This window comes from Emys orbicularis, chromosome 5 (genome assembly GCF_028017835.1).
Source record: "Emys orbicularis isolate rEmyOrb1 chromosome 5, rEmyOrb1.hap1, whole genome shotgun sequence".
NCBI classification, from domain to species: Eukaryota; Metazoa; Chordata; order Testudines; family Emydidae; genus Emys; species Emys orbicularis.
Window position 1 is genome coordinate 82066829 of NC_088687.1, and position 23939 is coordinate 82090767.

Genomic DNA, 23939 nt, shown 5'->3' on the forward strand with positions numbered 1-23939 from the left:
ATCACCAGTTGTTTTCAGTAATTATATAGTATGCACATCCCTGTACTATGGCTACTGATTGTAAACTTAATTCACTAACCATATGTTATAGAAATCCCCAAGTTCTGATTTGCTCTTCAGAATTCAGCATTGATGTGCCTATAACAAATATGTCTACCTCAACTTTTAAGCTTTCCAGTAAAAATAAATTATATATTTATACCAATTATGTCTCAAAAATATACTGTAATTAGACATTTCCATTTAACAACCTGAAGAGCCTTATATTAACTACATAATAATATCCTGAGTAAACAAACTCCACATCTGATAATTTCCTTAAAAACAGAAAACACTTTCAAATTATCATCTAAATAACTTTGTATTAATGAAAATCCATTACTTACAACTAAGATAAGTGATCTTAGCTAATAATTATTACTTTTCTCTTATAATTAGAACTGTGTATTAAAATTAGAAGCCTTATCCTCATTTATTTATGAAATAATTAACCAGGAAATATTATACTGTGTATATAAATTATTCACAGTTGTTGATCTGATGATGCTGTATTCCAACACTAAAAATTATACTAAATAGTCATTTCATTTGTATTTTGCATTTTGCAGTACATTTGTATTTAAAATGGACAAGATATTTCTTAAAAAACCAAAGTAATCATCTAAATATAAATAGTGGTAAATAGTTTGTACACCAGTATATTATAAATCATTTGTGTTATAATTAAGAGTTGAAAGTATTTTTCAATAATTAGCTTACTACTTTAACAATTTCAGATTTACATTAACTACACAAATTTAATGTAAACATTCATGTAATTGTTTTCAGCTGTGCTATATAATGTTTAATTCTGTAACACACTCAGTTACAAAAGGTGTTTAAGTACTTTGCATTTGATATAATTTATCTGCTTCGTTGATTTCTTTACTGTGAACCAAGATGTTAAAACAATCTTGTGTATATGGCACTCTTCTATAGTTTTAAAGTAGAAAGCTATAAAAAGCTGTCCTTATTTGAAGACATAATTTGTTCACAACTTGTTCATGTTGGTCTCTGTTGCTTTTTGCAAGTGGCAGTGTATAAAATGTGTTACATTAGCACTGATTTATATTTACAAAATGTGAGACACTACATTTTTGTGAACAGATGTTTGGATATCATCATGATTGGTAGATATGTTTTAGTAGTGCATTTGCAAACATATCAGAAATGGAACTGACTATTCTGGCACTATGGCTCAGTGCGTTAGCATGCCATCAGAAATCACCTTCTGTACTTGAATGACCTCATTTCTGTTCTTAGTGCCATAAATCAGGTCAAGAATCATAACTGCAGCAGGTTAAGTTACTGGATCATGATATATCAACTAAGAGGGGTACTCTCCAGTGTTGCTTTTTCTCTAGCAGGGGGACAAAAGAGTAATTCTCAATGATGTGGTAACACCGGAGCAGCAAACCGTATGTTTCTGGAAAAATAGATAGCAATACAGGCTTTCTTTCAGTATAATGAAGGCTATATTGGCACAGTTAGTAGTTTTGTGCCCAAAATGTACAGTAACTTGAAATCTGATTCTTTGTGCAAAGGAAAAAAACTGCACTCAGTGCTGTGGTGAAAAAGATGAATTTTCCTAATGTATTAAATCATGCATATCATGCTTTTGAGAGGAATAGATTAAACCAGTACTAAGGAGAATGTCTTATCTCCTGCCCATGAACCAATAATATGAACCCTACCTTATCTGGTTATGAATAATATAAAACATGCACCTCAGCAACCCTATATAAGTTGTAATAAAAAGGATACTGTGATAACAGTGATGAAACAAGTGTAAGCTAGGGATGAGGCATGCTGCAAAGTTTGGATTCAAATCAGGATTTTAAACACCCAAGAGAGATTTCAGAATCGAGTGTTTTGATTCAGTCCATTATAGAGACAGCAGCCATCTCAAATTGCATATGACTACTGTTTTTATTTTTTTATATGAATGCCAGTATGTAGCCAGTTAAATCTGAAACTTTTTCTTCCAGTGCTTATGTGCAGTTTATTACTCATTATGTTTAAATCTGTGATCGCCTTTTACAGCAGCAACCCAGCTCACAGATACTACCTTGCAACTGACCCAGTCACAGGAGATTTGTATGTTTCTGACACTAACACTCGCAGGATCTATCGTCCAAAGTCACTCACTGGTGCAAAAGACCTGACAAAAAATGCTGATGTAGTAGCAGGAACTGGAGAACAGTGCCTTCCATTTGATGAGGCAAGATGTGGTGATGGAGGCAAGGCTGTGGAAGCAACGCTCATGAGTCCCAAAGGTAGGGACATTATCAATTCATGGTCTTAAAAAAAAAAAAAAAAATGCAGTCAGTGCCTGAACTGTGCTTTAATCACAACTGTGTTTTTGAAAAGCTCCTCCTCTACTGTCCAGAAAGACAGTATAGAATGAAGCTACAAAAAGCCCAAGTTGATTTTACAGGAAATATTTGACTTTATAGTCCTTTTCAAATTTCACAAAGATGTATCCAGCAAATTATATCCAAAGTTTTTAAAATGTCAATGTGTTACTCCCATCTATTCAGTTTTTCAGGTATACTGAAATACCAGGCACCTCTCATAGACTGCATTTTACTTTCTGTGGAACAGTATATGCAGTCAATGAGAGTAGACTGTGCAGTAAACCTTTGTTCGTTATGCTACATATGTTTACAAATTATTATATTGCATACTTCCCAAGATGTGTACTTCCTGTCCTTAAATTCCTCAGACCTAGTCACTAGCACTTTGCAGGTTGTTAGTAACGGATGCTAAATAAATGGCTAGTGTAATAAAACTAATTTTTTTCTCTTGACTAAAGGACTGGCAATTGACAAGAATGGATTAATCTACTTTGTTGATGGAACCATGATTAGAAAAGTGGATCAAAATGGAATAATATCAACTTTGCTTGGCTCTAATGATCTAACCTCAGCACGACCTCTAACGTGCGACACTAGCATGCACATCAGCCAGGTATTAAACTACAGCTAATTTGGAGTGGGGATTTTTTTTGGGGGGGGGAGTAGGGGGAAATAGGGTAGGGGGGAAAGCTAGTGCAGCTTGGTTGCTCCCTGAAATAGAATCAGGTGGAACATGTTGAATATTTATATATTTAACAGGATAACTTTGTGCTAAGAAACTTATTCCAAGGGCATGATTTTCAGTATATTCTACTAGCAAATATATGCTGCTGTATTCAATTTTTCTGCACATAAAGTTCAGTGTAGTACAGAACAACATAATTGTCAGCAAGAAATGTTAAGTATAGTCATAAAATACCAGCAGAGTAGCAAATCTATTAGACCAGTATTGGCATAATGATATTTTTTAAATGAACAGAACCACTAATGTCCTTAGTCTATTAGTGTGAATGCCAGGATACTTTAAAGAGCTCAGAGGACCCTTTTTTATAGGTCCCAGTGGAGTTATATGAAGGGACTTTACTGTTGCTGTGATTGAAAATGGAATACCAATACAATATTTCACAATCTGGAAAGTACTGAATTTCATTTTTGGTATTATCTGATTACTGCTAGCAATGGTACAATATAAGTAGGTAGTTCCTTGATATCCATTCTTTGAACTTCTACTTAGATTTAGACTCTCCGAATTGGCGGGGGAGAGGGGGTTGCATGTGCATATAAGGTCATTCCAGATTATTGGGGGTGGAATGCCTGTAGGATAGTTCCAGTGCATCTTTTTGTAAGATCTATAATTTGGATAAAATAGTTTCTTTTACTCCATTTGTGTTCATATGAGACCTTTTGACTAGTCTGATTATAACAAATTAGAAATATCCTAAAAGCATTATCTAAAACTATTATCTAAAAGGTTAAATTCAATTCGGCAAGTTAATTGTACTTAACCCAGATTTACTGACTAATGAAACCCTTTTCTTTTTTTAGGTACGTCTGGAATGGCCCACAGATTTGGCTATCAATCCAATGGATAACTCCATTTATGTTTTGGATAACAATGTGGTTTTGCAGATCACTGAAAATCGTCAGGTCCGTATTGCTGCTGGGAGACCGATGCACTGCCAAGTGCCTGGCGTGGAATACTCTGTAGGAAAGCATGCTGTACAGACCACTTTAGAATCAGCAACAGCTATTGCAGTGTCCTACAGTGGGGTACTTTACATTACAGAAACTGATGAAAAAAAGATTAACAGAATAAGGCAGGTTACAACTGATGGAGAGATCTCGTTAGTTGCTGGAATACCATCAGAGTGTGATTGCAAAAATGATGTCAACTGTGACTGTTACCAAAGTGGTGATGGCTATGCTAAAGATGCCAAACTTAATGCTCCTTCCTCCTTGGCTGTGTCTCCAGATGGTACATTGTACATTGCTGATCTTGGAAATATTCGGATACGAGCTGTGTCAAAGAACAAGCCCTTGCTGAATTCAGTGAACTTTTATGAAGTTGCCTCTCCAACTGATCAAGAGCTCTATATCTTCGATGTTAATGGTACTCACCAATACACTATGAGTTTAGTCACTGGAGACTATCTGTACAATTTTAGCTACAGTAATGATAATGATATTACAGCAGTAACGGATAGCAATGGAAATACACTTCGTATCAGACGGGATCCCAATCGGATGCCAGTGAGAGTGGTGTCTCCTGATAACCAAGTGATTTGGCTGACTATAGGCACCAATGGATGCCTGAAGAGCATGACTGCCCAAGGTCAAGAGCTTGTTTTGTTTACTTATCATGGCAACAGTGGGCTTCTGGCAACTAAAAGTGATGAGACTGGATGGACTACATTTTTTGAGTAAGTATAGAAAAAATAAAGTTATATAATTAGTCTACACAGTTCTGGAGTCCAGTATCATGATTTGAAATGCTTTTAGGGTTTTGACAAAAATAAACTTTAAAAGATAGTACTTGCTAACTTAAACAGTCCTGTACTTTCTTTGTCTGTCTGACATCTTCCAAACTTTAATGTGAATTAGTGATGATAGATTGATGATCCAGAATCTGTGTTTTATACTGTAATACAGTTATTATGAGACAGCAGCAAGCTTTGTCCAGAACGTCATAGCTCAGGCAAACAAGCTTTTGTAGGTTTCTGTTAAAAATCTAGATTTCTCTCTCCTTTTGCTCATGATACTCCCATTAGTTCTGTAATAAATACTAAGCCACTGGAAGCATTTTTTTTTGGTGCCCAGTCTCTACTGTTTGGTCTTTCAAGTGAAAGCAGTCTATCAGATGAGTACTCTGTATCAAAAAAAGCGAGAATGGAAATGTTTTAAGTGTTGCAATGTCAGAAGGTAGAGAATATGCAGGAGGGTTCTGATGGATAAAATGGCAAGCTTTCCCACAGAGGTATCGTGGGCAGGAATCTAGTGCATGTGGTTTGATGAAAGAAGTGTGGGCCACGGTGAAAGTGTCATTCCCATGGGAAGCAGCTACTGAAAGTGCAGATACACCAGCAATCAGTGAGGTACACAGTAAGTAGCAAAACATGAGTGGTTAGGGCACAAGTCTGACTTGTGATTTTTACCATGCTTTTAAAAGTTTTTTAAAAAGAACTGTTTTCCCAAATGTTATCATCACATTGTTGTTATCTATTCATAATAAAATATATGAATTATCAAAATGATTTACAGGTTCCCAGATAACATTAACTGAAAAGAATCATGACATTTTGTGTAACTAGAAGTACCATAGAATTGAAAATTTTTGTTTTTCTGTAGAGAACTTCATCCCAAAAATAAACAAAGAAATGAATCAATATACCAAGCACAGTTTAATAAATGTGCCACTTAAAAAACACAAGTGATTTATCAAAAAATCTATTTCCCAATTCATTAATACAATTTGTTTAACAAAAAAAAGCATTTTTATTAATGAATTGAAAATAGATGATGATGTTTTTTTAAATCACCTCACTCAATAAAGAAACAGTGGAGATTGAAAAGTTCAGAAAAAGGTGCCAAAGGTGATTTGGGAACACACAGCATGTACATATAATATACATATAATGACTACTGAGAGATTAGAAGAAGTAGAATTATTCAGGCTGAGAAGGAACAGAGTTAGAGGGAACTGTATTGAGGTATTCTGAATTACAAAGGGCATAAGGAAAACTGATCAGTCTCTTCTTTTTTATCCTTTCCTATCTTGAGGATGAAACGTAACAGCAACTGCTACCAAGGTCAGGACCTAAAAAAAGCTTTCAAGTCAGTGCACATTATAAAGAAAATAAAGTGCTGGTGTCAGGCAATGGCTGCAGAGCCAGACATCTATGTTCGGAGATAACTTCACATTTATGTCAGTGTACATTTGGCTGAGGCAGTAGGTGGGGAGACTGAGCACCTGCATCTACTCTCCAACCTTTACATATGCCATCAGAGACATGAGAGCAGCAGGCACTGCTTCAGTGCACATTGTGTCCTGAAGGGGAGATGCAGCTAGAAATGCTGATTTCCAACAAAAGCAGCAGGTGGAACAGAATTGCTGCAGTTTTAAGATATTGTTATAATAATCTGTAGATTGGCAGAGCGCTGATAGTACGTTCCCAAAGCATTAGTGCACATCTGTAATAATTAATTGCATATTTGTGCATCATTTCTTATCTTTTTAGGCCTTGACAAAAGTATATAGAAACAAAGCAACGACACACAGAAGAATGGGAGAATATTCAGCAGTAGGCAGGGAATACATTCTTGTTTTCATGAGTTAGAAATGTCCTTTTAACTGAGAGAACAAAGCTAAGCCTCCAGGTCTATTGTGCATAGTCACCCTATTCAATGAGAATAAATGCAGTTTTAACTTCAACACATATACATAAGAATCCTGGCTTCTACCTTGTGGCTTGGACCAATCAGGGTATTAGGGGGATAGTAAGTTTGTTATTGAAACTAATGTGTCTGCTGGGTACAGCTGGCATTTTTAGCACTCTGCATTCATTTTGGATAGTGTAGAACTAGTGTTTTATTCCTACCTGTAATTTCTCTCCATGTTACTTGTAATTATTTTGTGCCTATTGAGATTCCATTAGGAAAAGAGCTGATGGTTTCTGAATGTACTTACTGGCTTCTGCATAGTCTCAAAGATAGACTGTATTCAGTACCAAGTAGTTTACACTTCTACTATTTGCATTACAGGTAGGATTTAGGTAGGATTTAGGGTAATACGTTTCATGAGCTAAATAATTACTTATTTACTGATTCAGTAAACAGCCATCTTTCACATCTGACCTTCTTTCATGTAAACTTTCTGGTCTCTGCTAGGTATAAATAAATACAACTATGACATTGTTGGCATCACTGAAACTTGGTGGGATAATACACATGATTGGAATGTTGGTGTGGATGGGTACAGCTTGCTCAGGAAGGATAGACAGGGGGAAAAGGGAGGAGGTGTTGCCTTATATATTAAAAATGTACACACTTGGACTGAGGTAGAGATGGACATAGGAGATGGAAGTGTTGAGAGTCTCTGGGTTAGGCTAAAAGGGGTAAAAAACAAGGGAGATGTCATGCTAGGAGTCTACTACAGGCCACCTAACCAGGTGGAAGAGGTGGATGAGGCTTTTTTTAAGCAACTAACAAAATCATCCAAAGCCCAAGATTTGGTGGTGATGGGGGACTTCAACTATCCGGATATATGTTGGGAAAATATCACAGCGGGGCACAGACTATCCAACAAATTCTTGGACTGCATTGCAGACAACTTTTTATTTCAGAAGGTTGAAAAAGCTACTAGGGGGGAAGCTGTTCTAGACTTGATTTTAACAAATAGGGAGGAACTTGTTGAGAATTTGAAAGTAGAAGGCAGCCTGGGTGAAAGTGATCATGAAATCATAGAGTTTGCAATTCTAAGGAAGGGTAGAAGGGAAAACAGCAAAATAGAGACAATGGATTTCAGGAAGGCAGATTTTGGTAAGCTCAGAGAGCTGATAGGTAAGGTCCCATGGGAATCAAGACTGAGGGGAAAAACAACTGAGGAGAGTTGGCAGTTTTTCAAAGGGACACTATTAAGGGCCCAAAAGCAAGCTATTCCGCTGGTTAGGAAAGATAGAAAATGTGGCAAAAGACCACCTTGGCTTAACCACGAGATCTTGCATGATCTAAAAAATAAAAAGGAGTCATATAAAAAATGGAAACTAGGACAGATTACAAAGGATGAATATGGGCAAACAACACAGGAATGCAGGGGCAAGATTAGAAAGGCAAAGGCACAAAATGAGCTCAAACTAGCTACAGGAATAAAGGGAAACAAGAAAACTTTTAATCAATACATTAGAAGCAAGAGGAAGACCAAAGACAGGGTAGACCCACTGCTTAGTGAAGAGGGAGAAACAGTAACAGGAAACTTAGAAATGGCAGAGATGCTTAATGACTTCTTTGTTTCGGTCTTCACCGAGAAGTCTGAAGGAATGCCTAACATAGTGAATGCTAATGGGAAGGGGGTAGGTTTAGCAGATAAAATAAAAAAAGAACAAGTTAAAAATCACTTAGAAAAGTTAGATGCCTGCAAGTCACCAGGGCCTGATGAAATGCATCCTAGAATACTCAAGGAGCTAATAGAGGAGGTATCTGAGCCTCTAGCTATTATCTTTGGAAAATCATGGGAGACGGGAGAGATTCCAGAAGACTGGAAAAGGGCAAATATAGTGCCCATCTATAAAAAGGGAAATAAAAACAACCCAGGAAACTACAGACCAGTTAGTTTAACTTCAGTGCCAGGGAAGATAATGGAGCAAGTAATTAAGGAAATCATCTGCAAACACTTGGAAGGTGGTAAGGTGATAGGGAACAGCCAGCATGGATTTGTAAAGAACAAATCATGTCAAACCAATCTGATAGCTTTTTTTGATAGGATAACGAGCCTTGTGGATAAGGGTGAAGCTGTGGATGTGGTATACCTGGACTTTAGTAAGGCATTTGATACGGTCTCGCATGATATTCTTATCAATAAACTAGGCAAATACAATTTAGATGGGGCTACTATAAGGTGGGTGCATAACTGGCTGGATAACTGTACTCAGAGAGTTGTTATTAATGGTTCCCAATCCTGCTGGAAAGGCATAACGAGTGGGGTACCGCAGGGGTCTGTTTTGGGACCGGCTCTGTTCAATATCTTCATCAACGACTTAGATATTGGCATAGAAAGTACGCTTATTAAGTTTGCGGATGATACCAAACTGGGAGGGATTGCAACTGCTTTGGAGGACAGGGTCATAATTCAAAATGATCTGGACAAATTGGAGAAATGGTCTGAATTAAACAGGATGAAGTTTAACAAAGACAAATGCAAAGTGCTCCACTTAGGAAGAAAAAATCAGTTTCACACATACAGAATGGGAAGAGACTGTCTAGGAAGGAGTACGGCAGAAAGGGATCTAGGGGTTATAGTGGACCACAAGCTAAATATGAGTCAACAGTGTGATGCTGTTGCAAAAAAAGCAAACATGATTCTGGGATGTATTAACAGGTGTGTTGTGAGCAAGACACGAGAAGTCATTCTTCCGCTCTACTCTGCTCTGGTTAGGCCTCAGCTGGAGTATTGTGTCCAGTTCTGGGCACCGCATTTCAAGAAAGATGTGGAGAAATTGGAGAGGGTCCAGAGAAGAGCAACAAGAATGATTAAAGGTCTTGAGAACATGACCTATGAAGGAAGGCTGAAAGAATTGGGTTTGTTTAGTTTGGAAAAGAGAAGACTGAGAGGGGACATGATAGCAGTTTTCAGGTATTTAAAAGGGTGTCATAAGGAGGAGGGAGAAAACTTGTTCACCTTAGCCTCTAAGGATAGAACAAGAAGCAATGGGTTTAAACTGCAGCAAGGGAGGTCTAGGTTGGACATTAGGAAAAAGTTCCTAACTGTCAGGGTGGTTAAACACTGGAATAGATTGCCTAGGGAGGTTGTGGAATCTCCATCTCTGGAGATATTTAAGAGTAGGTTAGATAAATGTCTATCAGGGATGGTCTAGACAGTATTTGGTCCTGCCATGCGGGCAGGGGACTGGACTCGATGACCTCTCGAGGTCCCTTCCAGTCCTAGAATCTATGAATCTATGAATCTATGTCCAGCTAACTAATAGAGCCCCCTTGTGTTTTGACACTATGAAAAGGCCAACTATTCCCTTCAGTCAGTATTAGTTCTCCTTCCATGCTGCCATTTATGTACGTTTATAAACAGTAACCTCACAGTATTGACTCATTACAATTCCTAAACTGAAATAATTACAGAGAAAGGTAAACAATTTCACTCATCCAGAATATAGAAATAAATAAAATTGATACTGAAAATGAAGACCTCACTGACTGTGTAGAGCTATGCAAAGTGAGAGCACATCATTGATTTTTGCAAGAATATAAAGTTCTTTAAAAAATACATGGTGCTTTACAGCTCCTTAAATGTTTGTTCACATAAAATCTCCCTATTTAGGGCCGTGTGTTTCCTTTTTGAAAAGGAAATGATAGATATGAACAAGGAAACTTCATTGTAACTTTCCCTTTAATTATTGGTGAATCTGACTGTCTCTTTGGTTTCCAGAGCCACAGCTTCTATAATCTATGGCCAGAATTGTATGTAGTTTATGGCTAGAGCGGGTTGAAATTTTTTTAATGGAACAGTTTTCCATCAGAAAATGCAGTTTTGTCAGAATAAAACGTTTTCTGCAAACATATTGATTTTTATTAATTTTTCTATGGGAAAAAGTCTCAAAACAAATTATTTCAACTTTCTTATATTTTGATAAGGCCAAAATGTTTTGCATTGACTTTATCATTTCAATTCATTTTTTTATTTATATATTTGTTATTGTTTATATGTTAATGTCTTTATAGTATTGAAATGTTTTGGCATTATCAAAACATTTCAATGTTTGCTAGCAACAATTTTTTGGAATTTCTGTTCTGCAGTAAATTGCAACTTTTTGACTTTTTGTTCTGATCTGGAACAAAAACAACATGTTGGAATTTCCCACAGAATGAAAATTCCATTTTCTAACCAGCTGTATTTGTGGCTTGTTTGTTCCACACTCTGGTTGTTCAACAAAGCTTGAAAGTTGTAAAAGTTAAGTTAGAAAAGCTACCACCACTGTTATAACTATAGGATCAGTTTTTTGGCCCAATTCTGCAAAGACTTAAGTGGACATAAGTGTTTATCTGTACAGATCCAGCAGGACTGGGGCTTAAATGCAAGGAACTCTCACCGATTTCCGTTGATGTCCAAAGATCTGAGAGGAGATCTAAAAGGAGAATTTTGCCCTGGATGATCTGGCTGGTTGCCCTGACAACACTAAGCAGTAGGACTTGATTCTTTTCAGGTTTTTCCACGGACCAAATCTCTCTAACGTCACATGCAAAAAGGCCGTTTTAAAAAGTGCCCTTTTATGAACAAGTACATAGCTAAAATGCAGGAAATTTTTGTTTTTATTCTCTCTTTTCCACTTTTCTTAAGCAAAACACAGCCAATTAATCCTGATTAGCATGTGATGTTGCAGGCACACAGATTTAGGTATCAGTTTGTGAACAAACTATGTTTGAATTCCATAGCTTTGTATTAGATTGCCTACCAGTTATTTTCTTCATAATTTATGTTTTTATTGTAAAATGGTACTTCTGAATTCCTGTGCTGTTAATTATTATAGCCTAGTGGATAAAGTGTCTGCTTTATGCTTCAAAGGTTGGTAGTTTAACTCTTAAGGTTGTACTTTTTTATTAAAATTTACAGTAACTTCAGTTATGATCCATTATTGTAATTCTTGATTCTTAACAGTTTGCTAAAGCAAAAAAAAAAAGAGGAAATAATCTTCTGATACAAATCATTTCACATGAAAAAAGAGTAAGAAATCATCCATAGAATAATGTATATATTCAGCCATGCAAAGATAACAGCCATGCTAAAGGTCAGCGTGGTCCATTTCCTATTGTTATAAACCATCTTGCTTAATCTGAACTTTTTTTAATCATAGCTGTTTCTTTGAATTATTTTTCTAACTTTTTTTTACATGATCATTTTTGGATGAGATTCTATGTAGCAGATCAGTATGTATTGCATCATTTTTGTACAAAAAGTTTCCACTCTGCTGTGTTCTCTCACACGTGGTAAGCTAGCACAGGTATGTGAAATGAATAATATTTTTATCTGAACTGAAGATTTTGAAATGCTGAAATGAAAAAGATTATCCATATTATATGTCACAGTTTTGAAAACCCTGAAATTAATCCATGTAATCCATTTATTGGTGTAAGGAACCAAAAGTCCTCCATGGAATGTCATAAATCTACAGGAATGTCCCAAAGTGCTAGAATTGGCCAGTCAGACCTCCCAAGCTGAAAAAGATTTAGTTTCAAAACTCTCCATTAATTGAATGTTTGAGTCTCAAGAGCATTAATTATTCCAGAAAGTCACTGTAATTTGCATTCAAGTAAATTGACCACATGCTTAAAGCTGCATTCTGTAAAGTGCCCAAGCATTACGGTAACCCTCTGCTATTGCAAATGCAGCTGACTTTTAGATTTAACTAAATTTCTTTGAGGTTTACAGAATCCTGCCATATAAACAATTAAAAGTAGGGCTGCTGTCAGATCCTCAAAAGCAGAACTTATTTCCAATTTCAAAGGTGCACAACGTTGATACGACGGCGTAACATCATACCATCATCAATTTTCTAACTGCAGTAAAGTTATTCTCTGAAAATCATTAGACCAGATCCTTGCGCTTCCCCCTTCAATCAGTCTGCTTTGCGCTCCTCAGGAAACACAAAGTAGCTGTAAAGCTGCCCTAATGGAACTGCTAGGGATTCCTTTGGCATAGGAGAATCCCAGCATGGCGTAAAGCCAAGGTAGTTGGCTGAATGCCTTCTGCTGGAATAGTGATACACTGCCATGGTTACAGTGTGCTGAGGCACTGATGCCCCATCTCCCTCGAAATAACAGTAAGGAACCCACTGCTCTGGAATGGCCCTGGGCTAAAATATTCCAGACTTGCTGTCTTTCAGAGCATGCTGCAAAGTTAATTTGTTTTACCTGGCCTTCGAAGAGAGTTAGGGGAGATTGAAGTACTGGATGGTGCATTTGGGATGTTGTTTGTGTTTAGAGCTGCTACTTGGTAGAAGAGGTGAGGTGGTTGACATTTCACGTTGTAAATTTGCGTAATTGGAGTGGTACTTAGAGCTTGTGTGTGATTTATTTTATTGTTTTAAGTCTCAAGAGGGAAAACCAGTGGGTGTGTCAGGGCCAGGACGAGGTGTGGCTGGACCACCTTACACTCCAGTGATATGTGCTAGTAGTATTGTCCCTAAGGGATAACTTAGAGCAATCCTTAGCCTGGGCTCAGGATCAGGGGAGTGGAAAGAGGGCTTAGAGACACATTTCCCCCCTTCCTTTCTGGTCCTGTGCCAAGCAGCTCTATAAGACCCTTTGTCTTAAGTGCAAAAAAAAAAAAAAAGTCCTGGTAGACATTTTAAAATAAATAAACATTAGAATTCTGCATATTTTGTCTAATCTCTCCATTTAGTATCTACTACCTTCATATCTTAGTGCTATCTGGTTGTTGGTGTTAGCTGCTTTAAATCAATTTGTGGTCATTTTTTACTCTCCTGGAGGATGTACGAACGATGTACATTCCCTGTGCTAATCTAAAATTTTAACCTTCTACTTTCTCTTATCTACAGAAAAATTTTGACCATCTATGTCATTAACCATGAATTAATTCCAACAATGAATTCTTAGTTAAAACTAGTATCAATTTACGGGCCTTTTCCCTTCAATCATAGGTTTAATGTGATTCCTGAAAAATTGTTTCAGCCAGTAGCTAAACATTTTAGTACATTAAACTACAGCCTTGCTGATCTCAGGATAGTCTCAGTGAAAAAAATACTCAAACCTGAAGAATTGTTTATGAGGCAATAACATCTGGATATTTGGATTTCAAAACACTAGCTCCCTAGAGCTTAAACACCAAAGAAAAGAGCTCTTTTTAACCCTATCTAGTGTTACTTTACCAGTAGAAGGGAGCACTTACTAAGGCTAAGCATGCATATTTCCTGCTTGTATATCTAATTCCTTTCTATGTTCTTTCCTCTTTTCTTTCAGGGAAGGGTAACATCAAGCAGACACAGATCTGCTCCAGATCCCAGGTGCATCCCCCCTGCAGTCCTCTCACTGCTTTTCCTTCTTTTCCCCATCCATTTGGCCCCCAAACCTACCCCTCCTGCAGTATTTTGTTACATGTTTTACCTGCTCTCTGATCCTCCTCCCTCTTTCCAAATTCCCCCATCAGTTCTCAAAGGCACATTTGGCTGTCTGACTTTTCCACTCCCCTTGGTACCTTTCTTCCTAATCCTCACTTGTATCTCCTGACATCCTGCTCCTCCCTGGGCATTCCATGCCCTGAGCTCATTTGTCTTTTCACCAAGGGACTGGGAATGGAAATCAAGGAGAGCGACATTAGCATCAGGGAAGCTGCTATAAGTTTATTCTGCCCCCCTTGTTAAATGAACATGTATTTCAGACAATTTAAAAAAGTTTTAACATCTTGCAGAATGTGAATTCTGAAGTTAATTTTTATATGGCGTTCCAAGTAAAATAAATCTCTTTTACCTGCTTGACAGCTCAGCATCATGCTTTACCTATTGTGGTTATTATTAAAATTAATAATGTGTTGACTGCTGGCAGTTCGCTCAGTGCTGTATGATTCAGAGAAGGGTACAGGCCCTGAACTGAGTGGTTTAGCTGCCCCACATACCAGGCACCAACATTCCAATGAAATGCAGCAACGGTGAAGAGATTACATTTCAGAAGTAAAGAAAATGTTTCCATTTTACTCCTTCTTTTATACATTTCCACTTCAGCCTTCATCAGGAAGTATTGTAAAACAATATTTTGGGCCATATGCTGCTTCCCATATTAGCACAAGTAATCTCATTATAGACACTGGGATTGCCTACAGGAGTTGATCATCTGATTAAAAAAAGATTGACAGACCATTTTCTGTCAAAAATGCAGTTTTGTTGAACTATAAACATTCGGCAGGAATGTATTGATTGCAATACATTTTTGACAGTGATAATGTTGAATCATTTTGTTTCAATAATGTTGGATAATTTAGTTTAGAGAAGGTAAAATCTGACATTATTGAAATGATGTTTCCACCTTATCAAAAAGAAACATTTCTATGTTATCAAAACAAACAAACAAAAATAGACATCATCCAAACAAAATGTTTCAATGGTTCTAAGTAGAGGTTTTTCAGAATTTTTCATTTTGTACGAAATTTCAGCTTTACATTCTGATTTGGAATTAATTTTTTTTAATGTCAGAATTTCTCACAGAACAGAAATTCTGGTTGCCGACCAGATGTAAAGAATAATCCAAGAAGGATTTGGCCCTTTGTACTATACTGGTTTTGAGTTATTTGTTCTGTTATATCCATAATAGCTGGGTAGTAGCCATTAAAGGCTACACACACACAGAATTCTTTGGCTCTACTGCTTTGAGTCAGCCTAGCATTAGAAAATATATTACACATCTACTGCACTGGCAGGAGGATGGACTACAGATGATCAAATATGTCTTGTCTGTTTCTGCCTTGTATTACTCCATGTTTTTCATTACTTCTAAAACATCTTGCAGTTACATCATCTCAAAGCCTATTCATCCTCTATTCCTACCACCAACATGCTTGTTCAGGCCCTGAGTATCTCTTGCTCCAACTATTCCTATCTCCTCCCACCCACCCACCCATCTCATCCCCCATCAATGAGTTCAAAATGTGATGGGCAAAAAATCATTCACCATGCTTACTATACTGACTGTGTTCAGTCCCTTTTCAAATTCCTTTCTTGCCTTCTCCTATATCAAATTCTTGTCTATACAACCTGGCTCATGACAGCTTCTTGGCCTGTCTTTTTTTCCCCATTAGTGAGCTCAAGCTACACAACTTGTATCTTTGTATCTGCTTCGTTCTTCATCTCCTCCAGCTGTCTTCTCTGGCACTCCTTCCATGGTATCTCCGTCACCTTAAACCTTCTCCTTCACCTCAGCTCAGAATCCCCTACACACATTTTTCCTCCAAATCCCTCTAAAAAGTGCAGTGCAATGTGCGGGATGACCGTCATGGTTCCCTGGACCTACTCTACCCAACCATGGCAGTGGGGGCAGCATTAACTTCTGCTCCGGCAGAAGCTCTTATGCCAGCCAAGGATGGAGTATAGTGGAGTTTAACTCCATTATACCACCTCCTCTCACTGCCCCTGGTGTGCCACCTTGCCCTTACGCCAGGTGGTAAAACTCTAGTGAGGGATGCATCAGCATTGTGTGGCAAAGCTGACATGACAGAACCACCTCCACCTGCTTCCCTCTAGCCAAAGATTTGCCCTATGCAAAGGAAATTTGTCAGGGAAAATCTCTGGCTGATGTACATTCACTGTGTGCGTGAAGGCAGTAGATCAGAGAATCCAGCCTAAGTTTCTTAGTGCAGAAACTTTCTCTTCATATTGCTAATGCACAGTTGATGCAATATACAAATATTATGTAACAATGTTGAATCCAACTTATTATTTTTGAGACTTTCTTAATGATGATTGTGCAGCTTGCTCTAATTGTATGTTTATATTTCTACTGTAGATAAATTGTAAAAATGCACAGATTCTTAACTTTCTTCCTAAAGGTTTAAAAATTTAAATTCTTTTTGCTGTGAAAACAGGCTGTGACCTTGCAACTCTCCATAATATAAAAATATCATAACATTACAGTCTCATAAATGTAATAAAACAAAATATTAAAAACTACAATTCTGGAACATAATGAACAACAAAATCCTCTTACTGTTTCATAATATGCCTGCTTAGAGAACAAAAGTAAACATGCTAAAAAGCATCCTATTACCAGTGCTCTAGGCATCAACGTGAAAACTCTGAAGAAAAACTTTATCTCGCTCCCTAGATATTTACAGAGCACCTCATGTCCGTGGTAGCAAGGTACAAAACAGTGTATCTTAGTTCGTGTACTTTTACCTTTTTCTTCATTTTTTAGTCCTTGGACGATTACTTTATATAATGTTGGTCTTTAAAGGTAAGCTAAGTAATAAAAATAGAAATGAGATACCATCAAATAGGTAATAATATCACAATAGCAACAATGATCAGCAATATTATAAAGCTTCCATGCAGGGGAAAGTGAGAGGTGCCTTGGTTTCCATCAAGAAAATCAGGAGATGGTGTCTATAATGTTTAGAAAAGCACTCAGGAGTCAGGTTAGTTGACAAGAAGGCAATAGCACTTTTATTAACTGCATAAATACCCAGCTCTACCTATCTTTCCTCAGGCTTCTGAAAGTATCTAGTTCACTCCCAGCAAGGTCAGAGGCTTAGCAATGCCATTAACTCAGTCACTCCCATATTAAAATTATCTCATCTCCTTTGTATAGTCATTTCCATAATATCTATTCTTACAATGCAACCAGAAGATGTTTTCATTTTTTGCCTCACATAAATCAGTTAAAGTCTATTCCAGATCTCACTTTGATATGAAAAAATATACCCTTCTAACAGAGGGTCTGATGCACATTCAAGTCAATTAAAAATTCCCTTTGACTTCAGTGGATGCAGGAGCAGGCCCAGAATAAACAGTGCACTGTTTTCAACCACACCAGATTCCAGCTTCATGTCCTTACCTTAAAGGCCCTTCTTACTATGTATCTCCCAACTTATCCACTTATGTCTCTTGTCATTTCACCTACATTCCCTGAACTCTGCCCAGGGCCGGCTCCAGGTTTTCTGCCACCCCAAGCGGCAAAAAAAAAAAAAAAGCCGATAGGCAGCAGCTCAGTCGAGCCGCTCCATTCTTCAGCGGCTGTTCGGCGACAGGTCCTTCACTCCCTCTCTTCTTCTTCGGTGGTACTTCGGCGGCAGCTCAAAGAGGAAGAGAGGGACTGAGGGACACGCCACCGAATTCCCACTGAAGACCCGGACATGCCGCCCCTTTGTATTGGTCGCCCCAAGCACCTGCTTCCTTAGCTGGTGCCTGGAGCCGGCCCTGGCTCTGCCACAGATATAAGACCTATATGCTTTTCCATTTCTCCTATAAATGTGTCTGTGCTTTCCTCCACACTTCCCCTGCATGGAAATCCTTCTCTTAATTGCTAAGGATGCTATCATCTCTTCCTTCAGTCGCTCCAAGACCCTCTGCTGTGTGTCCTACAAAGGAATCAGCCCATGTGTGGCAGATGGGAATAACTGCTTTTATTTTTTTAAATCTTTCTGATGATTTTGAACCATCTGAAACCATCAATGTATACAAAAGTTAATCTGTGTAACTGCATGATCTTATCATATCCTTCATCCTCTCTTCCCGCCTTTTGTTTGTCACGGTCTGTTTGTTGTTTCTTCTTTCAAGTTAGATTTTAAGATGTTTTGGGCAAGGGCCATGTTTTTGGGGTGTTTTCACAGCCTCTAGCAGAATGGGGCCACTGTCCTTTAGGGGCAATTGTGTGTTACTGAATATTGATTGTTTCCCTTTGTAATGTTTGAGCTTATATTTACAAAGATATAGTGCCTTTCATCCCAAAGTTTCTGATAAAGTTTTACAAATTATTTGTATACGGCATCACTGAAACGCAGCCACTTCTGAGGTAGAAATGAGGCCAGTTCAGGGGAGGAAATATAAAAGAATTTTCCTAAAAGTAATAAATATTAGGAAAGCTTTCACTTAAACTGGAAGATGAGATGTAAACAAAGTTATCATCCTTCCTACTGGTATCTATGGAAGTTATGATGTCACAAAAACAAGCTTATGACTTCATGGGAATAAACAGCAGAAGCAGAGGATCTTCTAGGGTGAAATTCATCCCTGGTAGTATGCCAGGACAAGGCCTATGAACCATTAAAGTTCCACTTGAATCCTCAGAACAGATTTCTGTGAGACTGCTTTATGCTGATCTTCTGCATCAGAGTGACTTTCACTTAAAAAGTTTAGGAATTTTTTTTAATTGAGTCATCTAAAAAAAGTAGAGATTGGCAGAACTTCTTTATCCATACTGGGAATCCTCACTTTGTTTGAGTATTTAATACTGACCGAGTAGTAAAATTATTGGAATTTCATTTTTCTTCATTTTGCTAAACTTTCTGTAAACATAGAATTCAATTTTATAAACTTTAATACTGTACTTTATCAGTCACCCCTTAAACTGTTTTAATAGGGCCCCCATCTTTCAAAATAAAGTGACACTACCTTAGAGTAACCAGAAGGTCTAGCCAGATTACCAAGACTAATTCTCATTTACCCTGGCACCTTTTACACTACTCTGACAGTGTAAATGAGCTTTAATATAAATAAGAATTAGGCTCACAAGGTATATCCTAAAAGTTCATTCATCTTAATGATTGTACTCCAGGATTTACACTGTCAAAACACATAGATTATTTGTCAGTAATGAAAGGGTTCAAATAGGGCAAGTGTGTAGAAGTGACACTGAAGGTAGATACATAATAGTAGGAGAGCACAACAAGGAAGGACCTTACCCTACTGCTCCTTTCCATAGCACTTCAACAACAGTAGCATTAGCCCGACAAAAATTCTGGTTATCTTAATTATACTGCTTTTTCTGGAAAACACTATGTGCAGAAGCACTAGAGGCATGAACTAGATCCTTTGTCTAGAATGGTGTTGTAATTGAAATCAATATATTTGAAAATGTAGAAAAAATCCAAAAATGTTCATAATAATTTAAATTGGTATTCTATTATTGTTTAATAGTGCAATTAAAACTGCGATTAAATTTTTTAATCTCATGATTAATCGTGATTTTTTTTTTTAATCGTTTGACAGCCCTAATTTAATCATGATCATTTTGTCTAGTCTCAGTTTATGGTAGTCTTGGACCTGTGACTGGCAGATTGTTTTTACTTCCCTCAAGATTTTTGGGGGTAAAATTCAGGACATTTTTTTCTTTGAGGTTAAATATAATTAAAAGAACATCTTTATAAACTGATGGTATGTCTTAAAGCAGTGCTTCTCAAGCTTTTGTCCTGGTGCCCCCTTTCACACAACAAGCCTCTGAGTGTGACCCCCCCTTATAAATTAAAAACACTTTTTAATATATTTAACACCATTATAAATGCTGGAGGCAATGTGGGGTTTGAGGTGGAGGCTGGCAGTAACGTCACAACCTCCTGAAGGGTCACAATCCCCAGTTTGAGAACCCCTGTCTTACAGGCTCATTTCCCTGTATTTTCTTTTTTGCATTACAGATCCTACTTTCTATCAGTGTAAATGTGAGCTTAATGGCCTCAAGAAGCTGAATGAAACATTTTATTGCCACATTATGATAGATTTTCAATATGTATCAAAATGATGATAGACATACACAATGACAGTATTTTGTACTTATTAAAGATGCGCTTTGAACTTTTTCTTCATGCTCTCACTTGATGTAGTTTGCCACTAGAAACATGTGCAGAGTACTTTGATATGCAGACCCCTTTATTGACAAAATAGAAGCAATCTGCAAAGGTTTTGTGAATTTTCTGTTCACTCACAATAAGTAGAGAGATGCATTGAAGATATTTCTAATGTATGTTCACTGAATATATTAATAGTACTGTTCATACTACCATCCAATTTATACATAGCTATAATATGAAAAATGTTCATGCCTCATTTCTCAGATATTCTGTCTCAAATAATGTTAAAGCAAGGCAACAAATACATAAATGTATTTGAATTGCACATCTTGTTATCTGAGATGTGCCAGAAGCAGTGTTTTTTCACTTTGAAACTGACATGTTTGTAAGTTCCATAATTATTTTTCTTCATTGTTGCAATCATTTTGTTAAGGGAGAAATTCTGCAAGCATGTGTTATATAGAGGCACTTTGAAAAACAATATTGGCCATACTGTTTTACAGAAAGTTTTACTATGAAGTTCAGTTCTATGGCTCCATATTTTAAATTGAAATAATTTACTGTATAAAATTGTGACAGTTGTGACCAAGGTAAATCTCCTCTGAACTGAGATATAGGCCATATGAGGCACAGGTAAAAGTTATGTTGTGCAACTGAGCATGGGACATTTCCTCCTGCAACAAGGTTTTCCTAGAAGTTACTACATTGGAAAGTAAAAGAGTGATGAAAATGTCCTGTATAGGCTAGAACCGAAAATGGTATGGGAAGGGATGCAATTAAAACTGAAGAAGATGGACATCAGAAGAGAGAATTCCAGCAGTTAGAGATCACAAGGTCAAGAGTCTGAGAAGATAATAATCATTACCACTGAGAGTCTGTCATTGTGGAAAAGAAACCTAGCTGGCAGCAGCAGATGATCTTAAGTAGGCCAAGGAGTCTGACTCTCCGGGCCAGTTCTACCTATGGTGTTATTAGTTTAGTCTCACCTCTTGCCTTTTGTGGTCATTGAGCATATGAGGTGATTTTGTTAAGGTGAGTGGAATAGAGTTGAGAGAATTTGAGAAAGGCACTGTAGACTGGTGAGTGAGCTTAATTTTTTTTTCCTTGAAAAGTTCACCATGTTTGCCATCCTCATGAGAAATTTGAGAGGCTGGTTGAGTGGCTTTGTTGTAGAACCTGGAGTGCATGAGGACGATCAGAAAGGCCTGGAATAGTAGTAGTATGTGTGTTTGTGGGTGGGCATGCAGAAATCAAAGACGCTCTGAATAGCCAAAGAGAGGGGGATTGCCGTCTAGCCTTAGATCCAATGTCTTCAAGGGTAATTTCAGTGTTAGACCACTAGGCAGATAAAACAAAATTATTGGACTAAAACTGACAAGTTTGGATGAGAAAAATACCTGAACTCACCAACAAATGTTAACAATATTGGATATAATTAAAAAAATGAAAAATAACCTAGGAATGCCCAGGATGATGTCTAGAGTGACGTTGCTGTGTCTAGTGCCCTGATAAGGAAGTAGTCACATTTCACATTATTTGTGGAAGAGATCATGTTTAATAAAATACTGCTACAGTGTGTACTCATATGCTGTGATACAAAATGAGGCGCCCATATTACAATCCAGCATGAAATGGAATTTATGGTAAACTACAGAAAGAGCAGAGTCAAAGGCAAATGGAGTATTTGAGACATCATGGAAATGCAGATTTGACATGGGGAGAAGAGATTTTTGCTGTATAGTGAATGAATTGGGGAAATGAAAGATGGTAATGGAAGTGAAGAAAGCGGGAATGTTGGCAAGAGTGATTGGAGCTAAATCATCAAGGAGGCTAGATGTTTTGGAGTGGCATAGAAAGTTGGGTATTCAACCTATGAAAACTAACAGAGCTGCTTCCTCATTGAATGAGATCAGAGAGCCACAAAGTAATCACAGTATAGTGTGTTAATATTGAATTGTGAGGGTTGTGCAGTGAGGTTGTTATATTCAGTGACGAAGCAGCCCCCTCAGCATTTCTCACCCACCCCTTTCCCCTGGTTGCTGAAAGGGAGGAGTATCCTCTCTGCGTCTTTGGCTTGCTCTCCTTTCTGAGAATAAAAAGCACCTCCCCTCTGTTTTTCCCTCACCCCTACCAACCTTCCAGGTTGTTGAGAAAGAGCAAGTTGCCCCATTGTTGCTGGGAGAGGTAAGAGTTTCCCCTGTCTATCTCCTCACATTCTGGCTTTGAAAGACAATGCATCCATAGCTCATTCTTTCCCGCCTTGCTTTCTGTTCCTGACTACAAGGGGATGGAAAATCTTTCTTTCTTTCTTTTCCCATACTACCTATGAGTTTGCTCAGCATTTCCTAAACCAGCATGCCTGTATCAGGCAGTTGTAGCTTTCAAGTTCCAAGTACCTTTTTAAATGACATGTGTCAAGTATATGAACACATGAAATGAGTGAGCTTTTTCTGATTCAGCCTGTCTCCCAATCTAAAACTGATAGATTAATGATAATTCTTGGCACATAATATAAACACTTTTCATTTATCTGTGAGAGGGGGAAGTATTGTTACCCCTAGGTTATAGTTGGGGGAACTGAGCCACCGAGAAGGAAAGTGACCTGCCCAAGTTTACACAGAAAGTGAGTGGGGTGAATTGAGAATCCACATTTCTTGATTCCATGTCCCAGGCATTAGCTACCACATTGTACTTCCCCTGTTTTTACCTTCATTGCTTTCTCGCCTCTCTTTGTCTCTCTTGAGTTCCAATTTCTGTTGTGACTCTTTTCCTTTCACTAAGTTGTTTAACCTCAGCCTCTCCAATGGTCGTCTTCTCCACTATCCTCACTGGCCCACACTCCCATCAATCCTTTCCCTTCCCTGCATTTTTATGACCTCTCTTGCACAGTTTGCCTACACCCAATTTGGGCAACCCAGAATCTGTCTTTCCTCCAAACAATGTCACCTACCATCAGCTCCTGACACAAGAGAACCATAGGGTAGAGTGTACCTATGTGGGAAGACATGGAAATGGGATATGCTGCTACAGTACAGAATCAGGAGAGTCAGCAAATATTAGGCCCCAACACAGCTGGTCGTGACTGCTTTCTCATTTCCCCCTTCCCACTGTGATCCACTGTGCTGCACTAAGAGGCACAGCAGAGGCAATGAAGCCAGTGATGGGAGCATTAAGAAAGGAGGAGAAGGAAGGCTTGAGTACCTGTGCAGCAGTCCCAAGAGTCACCACTAGTAGCCAGAAGAGAGAATTGGAGGGGAAACAGTGTTCACTCCCTGCACCCATGGGGATGCAGAAAGGACAGTGTGACTGTCTCTCCAGCTGAGAGAAACTTGGCAGTTTTTAAGGGAGCCTTCTTATTTGCACCTTATTACCTCTCCCTAGATGCTAGAAAAAATGAGAACAGTATGCTCGGACCCATGGACTCCATGTCAGCCATAGGCACAACCTTACAGAGATGAAATGTGAACTATCACTGATTTACACTTGGAATGTTATACGCAGAGTTATGATCAAGTATTACATATCGTATTGTGATT

At 37.9% G+C, this 23939-nt stretch overlaps 1 protein-coding gene across 8 annotated transcripts in view; it reads left to right on the forward strand.

The window, feature by feature from the left end:
* Nucleotides 1-23939, forward strand: part of TENM3 (teneurin transmembrane protein 3) — a 502096-nt gene that overhangs the window by 455332 nt on the left and 22825 nt on the right. For 5 of the 8 annotated variants that reach the window (XM_065405305.1, XM_065405306.1, XM_065405308.1 and 2 more), the window contains 3 exons: nt 2083-2315; nt 2855-3009; nt 3942-4816. In XM_065405305.1, coding sequence (XP_065261377.1) covers nt 2083-2315; nt 2855-3009; nt 3942-4816 — 1263 coding nt within the window. The remainder of the gene's footprint in view (nt 1-2082; nt 2316-2854; nt 3010-3941; nt 4817-23939) is intronic. The other 3 variants (XM_065405307.1, XM_065405309.1, XM_065405312.1) reach the window with 1 other exon arrangement.